We start from the raw sequence: 10,968 nt of genomic DNA on the forward strand, positions 1-10,968 counted from the left end.
CATCAACGACGTCATTATTTACGACTAAATATTAACGGCGATAATTTCATCCCTAATAATTATTATCGATAAAAATAAATTATTAATGATAAATTTTTTATATTATTAATATCCTGCTGTAGTGTTTGTTCTTAGAAATAAAATCCATATTGGGAAGAATCTTGCCAAGCAAGGGTGGAATGTCAGCTTGGGGTGTGATCTTCGCGGGGGAAATAATGAATCGATGGGACACTTATTTATTTCTTGTCCATTTGCTTGCAGTATTTGGAAGACCTTGAAAATACAGTTGCAGATCACTGGATGGCCTAGGAACTTGTATGATATATGGACTGCATTTAAAAAGGAAAAATTTGATTCTTCAGTTAGGCTTGCGGTGGATCAGCTGATGACAACAATTTGTTGGGAAATTTGGCGAGAGCATAATTCAAAAATTTTTCTAAAAATATTCAGCCTCTTGTATGTTGTGGTTCAAAAAATTCTACAATCATTTCAGAATTGGGATCACATCCATTGCTCATCCAAGACTCGACTGTGCCATGAATCCTTGTAGTAGCGGCTTTATTCCTTGGCTCATCATTCATAAGACTGCTTCAATTTGGCTTGAGCTGGGCAGCTCTCTAAGTGAAGATACTATTTTGTCCTTATTTCTGTGCAGCTCTTCAACGGATAGCTCAATCTTAATTTGGTGCTTGAAGTCTTTTGTTCCTTATAGAACTTTTCTGGTATGATGTTCAATTTGTTTGTAGTTGACATCTTCTTTCTTACTTCTGGTTTCTAAATATGCTTTGACTCCTTTCTGTAGCACTAAATAGCTGTATTTATTTGTTCTTTGATGGCTTCTTTCTGAAATTGTTATCATCTGTACATATTTTTTCTTCTAATAAAAATTGGGTGGCTGTTTTCTAGCCTTCCTTAATTTCAAAAGAAAAAAAAAGAATATAGATTCAGTTACTAGATGCACATGCTTATATGCGTGCGTCATAACTAGTATTTATATATCTTTATATAAATCTTTATAGCTACCAGTGATACAAACATAAGTTGGTAAAATGAGTCCAAAACAATAAAATTCTCAGAGCTTGTTCAAGCGCTTTGTGTCATGGTTTGGTTCTGGTTACAATGTTGTTGGAATACAATCTTGTTTGCCTTCAGAATCTCTCTTTCCTTCCTTTCATGAGTTGGGATCTTCTGGACTTTTTTTTTTTTTTTTTGGTAAAAGGATCTTCTGGACTTTGTACCTTTTTCGCATTGCTTTTTATCTAATTTTAGGTGCGAATCAACATAATCACTCATGATGAAGACCACTTAGCAGCCTCTCCAATATGCCATTTCAAATGCAACTTACTTCGTTTTCCTCTAATTAGCTGGGGTGGAAAAATGGCTCAACTTGAACATACTTTGTCCAGATGCTGTAAGTTGAAAACTCCTCAACATCATCCATCTATATCGCTATCAATTTATATATTATCCCAAGTTATTTACAAGCAAATGATGAAGGATAGCACATTCAAGTCAAATCAATAATTTTCCTTTTATTCTAGGTCTCCCCTCGTGTTACAAAGTGATATTTAATTTGCAGTTCAGTGCTTCGATTGAGAATGCATGTGTACTTGGTATTTATTGGTAATTTTCAATAGTAAAATTTTGGAGGAGCACTTTTGCTGTGTTCTTGTCTACTCCTGCTGCTAGTTTCTTGTAAGTTTTTAAAGCTGCTCACTTCCAGATGTTCTGGTTTATATCCATAGTGTGTACTATTGGAAGTTCTTCAGTTTTCTTTTCTGTAATGGGCTGCAATTATGTTTAAATGGCATCCTACTTTTGCTTTTAGTTTGTATGCTTCTTCTATCTGTAAATAAAGTAATGCCCTTCTACCAAAAAAAAAAGAGAGGCATATGTTCATCATAGCAATCATATTAACTCTACATGTAACTGTAGAAGTAAAATAAGTTTCCAAATCCATGACCAAACACCGGTTCAGTTTCTTGGAGCGATGGACAGGTTCAACTCATATGCACCACAACCAACCAAAATAAAAATTGCACATCAATTTTAGAGGACTCATTTCCAAAATGAATCGTGCATGGATCCCTCTGACTTCCGACCGGGTCCAACCCAATTTCAGTAGTTCTACTAGTTAGAAATTAAGTATAACTGGGGAAGTACTTCACATATATCCACAAAACAAGCACATGTAATAGTTATCATTTGAATGAAGTCATCATTACACCTAACAATCCCATAAGACCGAAAGGGAACTCACGAAGGCCGCATTGCAATCTAAAGAGACTACCAGAAGTTGATATGATCTGAAGCCCGCGAGTCATCCTCGTCATGTGAAGGAGAATGTGTGTGTCTACCCTCATAAGTTGTGATGACCATCCGTGGATCCTCTGCCAATCTCTCAACCTTCTTCTTCACTCGACAGTTGTCACCTGTGCATCGATAGTAGCTCCTATTCACAATGTAGTCATCTTCAGACAGCAGCATAAGCTTTTACCACAGTCAGCATTAATCAGAGAGAAGACATTGATGCAATACTAAGAAAAAAGAAAACAGAAGGTACTGCAAAAGATACAACCCCCTTCTCAAAATAAAGGAGCATAAAATTTATTATATCTGTTTAACAACATTAATGTTTGCTATTAGTTCCCTACGTCAAGAAGCCATAAATGGTTCATGGAGTACTTTATTCTTGAGAGAAAATGAGCCAAGCCTGAATTCATTAAAGATTCATGAAGTTGATTTTATGGAATGCTTTGTGAATAATCTGAGTTGTCAGTAATATTCATAACTAGTAGTTAAAGTATATACTCGAAGAGTACTGCATCATTTCTTTAAAAGTTACTATTGATGAAAGAAGTTGACAGAATAGTAATAATGACGATGATAGTAGTAATGAGAGTCACATGGAATATGGTTATGGGATGTTAAATTGTGTTTCCTGTCAACAATTTGACGAATTATCACCTCATCAAACAGGCCAGTTTCCACGCTTGGAGATGGACATATTTATTTTCAAATGACAATCGGATGGCCCACCAATATCTCAAGCATACGTGCCATTCCCATCAGTGTTTTCACTCCTGTGGTGAGCCCCAACGCCACAAGGGAAACATGAACACACAGATCGCTGAACAGGACATACCACATTCGGACGTTGGGTGATGAGCTGCCATCATGGCTAAAACCACGCGATCCTGTTGGGATCCAATGCCACGTTATGTTCATGCCACAATGAGTAGCATAATGGCCAGCCGGGGCAAAGAGTGTACAGTGACACGCCACTTGACATGAAAGGAGGCCTATGCGTTGCCCTAGCAGTGATGATTTCGGCATTGATAAGGCATCTTGTTATTATATTTGTCTTCATGAATTAGGGTAGTTTAAACACAGAAAATATAATGAAGATTTCCAAATTTGAGAGCTGAGAATTTGTCAAAGAAAAAAAAATGTGAAGCTGAGACAGGTGAGATCGGATTGAGCTTCTTTTTTTTTTTTTTTTTTTTTGACTTTTAAATATGTGGTATCTCAAAGTATAGATCATCATTGCTCATGGTTAGATAGGATCTGCAACTCAATAGAAGAATGATGGGCCATGAAGTAGAACGAGGGAGGTTTCGAATGAGAGGCTTTGTCCATGTACTCTTTTCTGCATGAGTTAGCAAAGATAAAAATATTTACTTTCTTTTCTACCTCTTCCTTATTCTGTAGGGATAAGATATGTATCAAATAATATATCAAAGTGAAGGCTGCTTTAAAAAACATTATTCTCCAAAGTAGCTATTTTGTTGCGATCATCATCTAATTCAAGATTTTCCTATTGCACAAAGAAAATGATAATCCAAATGCTGACCAAGACTAACAACATGTAAATTAGTTGCAGATAAACCATTTTATAGCTCCTTATGCATATTGATATAGATTATTGGACCAAAATAAAACAGTTCTTTCATGGTTGGGGAGCCTGGAAGAGAGTACCAATTCTTTCTTTGCATGATAGGTTGTTCTTCCTTGAATTATATTTTTCTTGAGATTATCAAATCCCAATATTCAATACAGACATACTGGTAGTAGAATAATGGCAGCATGATTTTGTAACGGACAAATCATAATTGTTAATTCCGGTTTTCATATCAAAGAGGTAAAAACACTAGCTTCAGAGTACCATATAAGCTCAAAAAGCCACCGTAAAACACACCAAAAAGAAAAAAAAAAAAAAAGAGGAAAAAAGCAAGAGTGTGCTGCATTACCCTCCTCGATCTCACGTTATAAAATTAGAAATATGAAGCAGATGCTGTTTTTCTATAATTCAGATGTCTTTCCTCCCCAAAGAATATCAGACTTAAGAACTGGGATCATTCACATGGTGTGGTTTGACATAATAACTATTATGTCAAACGCCTGCTGTAAGCTGCTAAACATAATTCAGCTGCAAGCAGCAGTTCCTCTTGAAATGAGTTTTTTCTTGAGTCAAAGGTCATTTCTCAAAAAGTTATCCCTAGCTATGAGTATTCAAGAAACATACATATGTTTCATGGAAAAGGCTATCTAGGAGTTCAATCTCACTTTGAAATTTGAGCATAATTAGGTGTGAGGATTCATGCGGACATGTATTTAGTTTCACATTGATTATTTATTAGAAAGATTTTGAATATTTATATAGGACTAAGGAATCTAAATAATACTTTCTAATTAACTTTTTCAGATGAAGTCCTGGATTATTATAAATAGTATCAAAATCGATCTAACTCATAGTCTATGTAGACCAGAGAATATTGCTGTATGGGTTCAATGGAGCTAACTATGGGCCAATTGTGGTGTTTATGAATGGGTATATGAATTTGGATATTTAGTCGAGCAAGGTTATTAAGGCTTAAATGAAGGAAGTATGTGAGGACCGTGCGGATGTATATTTAATCTCACATTGATTATTTGCTAGAAAGATCTGGAATATATATACAGGATCAAATAACCCAAATAATATCTTTGGTTAGTCTTTTTAGATGTGGTCCTAGGTTGTTACATTAGGAGAAGATCTAGAAGGTGAAGATTTTATTATATATATATAGTTAAATGGTTACGAGAAGAGATGGGAAGCCTTCCACCAGTTCATTATGACTATATATGAAAACGGAGAAGGCTGAAATAGTTTTTTGTTTTACAGCTATTGTTTTATTGATTTCTGCATTTTCCTCTCATTCATTTGGATTTTCTTGTAACATAATTGGTTTGGATTTTATTGAAAGCAGCATAAACGAAACTGCGAGCCTGATAAAAATTTGCTCGTGTCTTTATGCTGCAGCTATTCACAGTTTTAAACAGTTGATACAAATGATCTTATAAACATTAGTTTAAGACATTAGCCTCTGATGAATGTCCTGAGACATATCATGATTTATGCAGCAGTTCTTCTGTGTATGTGACCATTTAGTTGTAAGCCTAGATAATGACAGTAAATGTAGGCATTAAATCTTATTCACGGAGACGAGTCCATAATATTTTCTTATTTTACTGAAATTCAAACAAATAGATTAATGGATGTAAATGATGAATGCTAACACTAAACTTCATAAAACAAAGTATTTTTAGATGGGAAAAATGGAAAATTTGACCATAAAGCAATGTTTGCTAAAAGATTTATGTTTTAGAACCCAAATCCTCATGCAGCATCAAACATAATATCAATTGTATAATGGTAATTATGCATCTAATTCTCCTATTAAGTATGATATATATACTCTCAAAATTGGATATAAATATAGTAGCAGTCTTCTGATCTATCAACAAATATATTTCTTTGACTTCAAGAGGACTTGTTCTATCCAAGTCAAAAGCTAAACACAAACAATTCATGTTATATTTATGACAATCTCGTGGCGAAAAGATGTCATACCCTTCCTATATATAGATCTCCTTGATTTAACATGGTTTCTTGAGCTAATATGTGCCTTATTGGGATGCATATTTGTATCATAGCTTAATCAAAAGGGTCTAATGCAAAGTTTAAGATACAGAAACCTATTTTCCTTTAAAAAAGATATATAGCCGCAGTATGTTTTGTTTGTTTCGGTTGTTTCATTTGCAAAGTGAAGGTCATGTCAAGACTCGCAAATCAATAAAGCATAACATATGTAATCCACCAAGAATCACAGAAATATGTATAAAGAAGATCATTTCTAATGTCAAGATTGTTAAAATCGATGCATGCATGCGGCTACTCAAAGTGTGCTACGAAAGCTTTTTATGCCTGCATGGGATCCTTGTTTGTCTTTGAGAAGACCTAGAAACTGAGGACGGGAAGTGGCCTCTCCAAAGCAAAATAATTCATGGACAATGCACGGTAAATCCAGTCATGCACCTACCACCGTTACCATGCAGACCATTAAGTAGAAGGATTAAAATATATAGAAAAAGGAAAGAGGAAAAGGCCAGCCCGAAGAGAGTGCAGTCTGGCCTTTGTTTTAAGGTCTACCTCGGGTGTTGAGTGTTCTTTACAACCTTCTGGCCGTACTTACGCCACTTGTAGCCATCATCCAACACATCCACTTCGCTCAAGGTTTTGAAGCAAAATCTTGGCTCCCTCACGTTCTTCCTCGTCTTCACCTTCTTCATTGTTATATTACCAACTGATAGTCTATGGATGTTATTATTACTACTACCGTTAGAATTTTTCTTGTTGTGATAATCCTCTCGGGCTGATGATCTCTTGTTACCTAGATCCCCCTCCTGTTCACTCCATGACCTGGAAACCACATAAACAAACAAAACTCATGAGAGAAAGAGAGAGAGAGAGAGAGAGAGAGAGAATTGTTTCGATGCAAAGGTTTGTTAGATTGAAAATAGGGGAGAGGTTTCTGATGAAATTCTCAAACAGTAGTCATTCTGAGAAGAACAACAAACAATCTTGGAACCCTCAGAAAGGAAGTTGCAGCATGGAGAAGAGACAGCAACCTAAAGATTTATTCAAGAAAGATTTTGTGGAATAACTGATGAAGTAGATCGCGTAGGAGTTAAGGATTATAGATATCCTCTTTCACCTTATTTTGTTTTGGGATGCTATAGGGGTTCTTACCATAAATTATTCCTTGATCTTTGCTCTGAAGAAGCTCCAAATTGACCTAAACCATCATCATCAGAGGGAGCAGCCCTATATCCGGGTAGCATGGAAGGAAGGCCTTCCCTTAAGTGAGAGGACAATCCTCTACCCATGTCTGGGCCTCCAGTAGCTTGCTGAATCCCATGTGGAGGAAAGCTTGGATTAGAGAGAAGTGAGATCTGAGCAAAGCTCATGTGATCCTCCACCAACCCTTGGTTGAGGACAGCACTGACTTTGGAAGGAAACATCTCCCTTTTTTCCACCCTCTTCCAGTTTTTCTTCTGTAGGGAATGTGGTAGAGAACTTTCAATAAAAGAGGACATGTACAGGAAGCCTAATGCTCCCACCCACACTCAGTTTAATGGCCAAACTGTCCTCTACCAATTCGAAGAATGACAGCGTTAGTATCTTCTGTGAAACTCTTGGACTGTGATCATGTTATGATGCCTCCATCACTTTAACATATTATATTTGGCATTCCCCAGACAGGTAAAGGATTAAAATGAGAGTCCCACTTTAGCTCTTGGACACGGTTCAGCTTTACCAACGCTAATAATCACTGATCTGGATTCGGATCATCCCCTCTCTTTTCGAAGTGGGGTGTCCTGTAGAGCTAGCCCAACTCAGAGTCAGAGAGGACAGCGTGAAATGATCGGGTAGATTTTTAAGATACTATATCGATCAATATCAACTATTTGTGAGTTGATGTAATATTCCTAGTTATTATAGTTGTTGGTAAGAAGGAAACATATGCTATAAAATTTAGCTAGATAGCTGGTTGAGGAATAGGAAAAGGTACATAAATAAATAGGAAAGCACTACATCATCGATTACATGATTGAAACTTTGCATGTAACTATAAGGTAGATCACCATAATTTTAGTTTTTTTTTTTTTTTCTTGCGCATAGTTTGTCTAAATTCAATTCATAAAACACTCAACAACTCATGCTATGGTAAAAGAAATCGAACATCCAGACCTTTAGGAAATTACAGCTCAAGTAAATGGATGATTTATATTTGATTATGGGAGTAGAGCTTGGGAAAGCTGCCTTGAGTTATTCTTGGCATAAAGTAATCATCATGCGAAGCTCCTTACTTTTGTGAAAAACTCATTCAAAACATAATCTACTAATTATAGCCAGGCAGAGTAGGAATAGCTTATGGCACAACTATTTCCACAATCATAGCCTCGCTTGTTCTATTTTTCTTATTATCTATTTTTATATTTAAATTTCTAATTTTTTTTATTTTATTATGTTCGAAATTTTGTATTTTATATTTTATATTGATTTTATTTTGGGATGTCCAAAAGAAATATATTTTTTTGATATTTTTTTTGAAATGTACTAGTTATTTTATTAAAAAAAGATGCATCTGAGCCTTTTTAATCTTTTTTATTATTTTTTTTGTTTGGTACAAGTGTGTACCCTTTGATAAAAGAGATACATAGAGGGATGCTTTTAAAGAACCACACAAGTATGATATTTGGAGATCTCTTCGTATCCCTACCGTGACATCTGTTCAGTACATCTTTCGAAAAGCGAATAGGACCGTAGATTGAATAGCATCCTTTGTCTTCGAGTACATTGATGATTGGATTTGGCGTCAAGATGACGACCGCTCACGGGCAGTTCATAATATTTTTTTATTCTGATTTTATGGATTGTATTCATCCTAGACTAGTATGATCGTCCGTTTGTGCCAAAAAAAAAAATACACAAATATATTATCAAAAACATCTTTCGTTCTTAAAGTTCTACTTTTAAGTTATTCTCCTCAACATTTAGGTCAAATAGATCAGTAGTTAAAATTTAAAACAGGTACTCTAACTTACTATTTCAGTTTAGTATTTTTCTGAGAATAATGTTTCATGCGAAAAACAAAAATGAACAAACAAAGTGGATCACATGAGGGAGCTACAGTCCAGGCTTTTATTAAGTGAGATATTGGTTGTCTTGATTGGTGTTCCTAATGTCGATGAATTGAGATCTAGTTTCATCATTTCCAAGACAGATTAGATTAGGGAAACTGATCGGAGATGGTTGAAATAATAAGACCATATCTTGAAAACTCAAGTAATGATGTAAAACAATAACTAATTATAACTACTTCCAAACATTGATTTCATATATTGATCAACTCTAACATATCTCAAAAGATATCAAATTGCTTTGATCGAGATATTAAAAGTTAGGATATTGTATTTATATATGTTGTATAACTGGCGCATCTAATTAATATCTCAAACAAGATGAAAACCATCACTAATATACAATTGATATTATTATGATTACAATCATAATGCCATGCTTATTGCGAATAGATATATATTATTGTAACCATGCAGTCACACCGAATGATTATCCATTTTTAATGATTTAAAAAATTCCAGAAGGGTACTGTACATGATATGAAAAGGAGGGAGCCTGTACATGTTACTAGGGCTGCCTTTGAGCTCCAAGCAATGATGGAGAGTATCTTGGGTGGAAATCTTACTCCCCCATCACGGTCGGCACTGATGGACATCATTTTGACTGGGCGCGCGTGTTGACTCCCCTCATCAGAAGTGCCAAAAAGCCCTTCACCTTTCCACTCTCAAATTATCCACCGACCTCCCTCCCTCCGGATCTTCACCGGCCCTTCCCCCCTCGACCTACCACCATGCACACGTGTGCAAGCTCACGGCACGTGTGCATGAGTTGATTCACTCCTTCCGAAGCTCCAGCCAGTCCGCAGAAGGATGACAGCTATGACAGGTACGTTGTTCGTTATGTTCCGAGTGTTACAAAAATAAAATACTTCGAGAGGTGTCTGCCTGCAATGTGTACATGAAAAGTTCATCAAATTTACAATTACTAATTTTACAGTCCCATAATTAGATTAGATTATCTGATCATTATTTGGTCATTGCCTTCTAGTGAATGATTTGGGAAGAGAGACAATTGTGTGTTTTTTCCTTTTTCTTTTTCTTTTTTTGGTCGCAGATCAAAGCCCAATAACAGTCTTGTACCATTGTGTTCAGTTGTTCTTTGATCAGATACCTTCTAATACTGGAACTGCTAATAGATTTACCCTGTACAACTCTAGTAACTTTTTAAAAACAGTAAAGTCTCAACTTAATTTTGTATTGTCCTATTTCTCATTAAGTTGAATACATTAGGATGGCGATCTCCATCCCTTTATTAAAAAAAAAACAACACAAAAAGAGCAGGTCCATGGCTAACCAATCCGTCTTTGATAACAAATTGTCCCTCACAACAAATCCATTTTGCCACGTGGCAAGAGAATTGAATTGCGCATAGGTACATAATAGAACTTTGTAGCATTCCTCTGATTAAAAGAAGTTTAGAATAACTGAAAAGTTTTAGCCATCAGTCCATATAATAAAATGACGCTAAAATCAATATAGATTAGCCATTCCTTAATTTGTAGAGGCACTTATAAGATAGGGCAACCACCAAGTGCGCTAGGGTTAGAGATTCAAAGAAGATAGAAACACCCTAATGAGACATAAATCATTATATATTCTTATAATTAATAGAAAAAATTAGCAATATGAGATGAATTTTTAACATGTATCAACTCCATTAATGAAAATTTTTTTTCCCCCACAAATGGTGGCAATGCCGCTATTTTATTGCAAACTCCGAATATCTTCTCCCTGTGCATGGATTGAGAAGAAGAGTGCCAAAAATCTAACCAAATAAAATATTGTTTGTGTGACCATGAAAAATTGATCTTTGACTTTTATTTTGGGTTTATATTCTAAAATAAATTCGCCACTTGACTCGAGAACAGATATCAAATGATGTATAATCAAATGTGGCTGACTTAGTTGGAAGACCGGGAGGTATGAACTCGCTTAGGCACA

At 35.5% G+C, this 10,968-nt stretch overlaps 1 protein-coding gene across 1 annotated transcript; it reads right to left on the reverse strand.

Moving 5' to 3' along the window:
* Positions 1-2,085: 2,085 nt before the first annotated feature.
* On the reverse strand, positions 2,086-7,392 carry LOC105047725 (uncharacterized). The gene is made up of 3 exons (XM_010926778.3): positions 7,073-7,392; positions 6,473-6,742; positions 2,086-2,452 (listed from the first exon to the last, which is right to left on the reverse strand). Exons 1-3 carry the CDS (start codon positions 7,342-7,344, stop codon positions 2,287-2,289), a joined length of 708 nt encoding a protein of 235 aa, XP_010925080.1. The 5' UTR covers positions 7,345-7,392; the 3' UTR covers positions 2,086-2,286.
* Positions 7,393-10,968: the final 3,576 nt, after the last annotated feature.

Source organism: Elaeis guineensis, chromosome 6 (assembly GCF_000442705.2).
Source record: "Elaeis guineensis isolate ETL-2024a chromosome 6, EG11, whole genome shotgun sequence".
NCBI lineage: Eukaryota > Viridiplantae > Streptophyta > Magnoliopsida > Arecales > Arecaceae > Elaeis > Elaeis guineensis.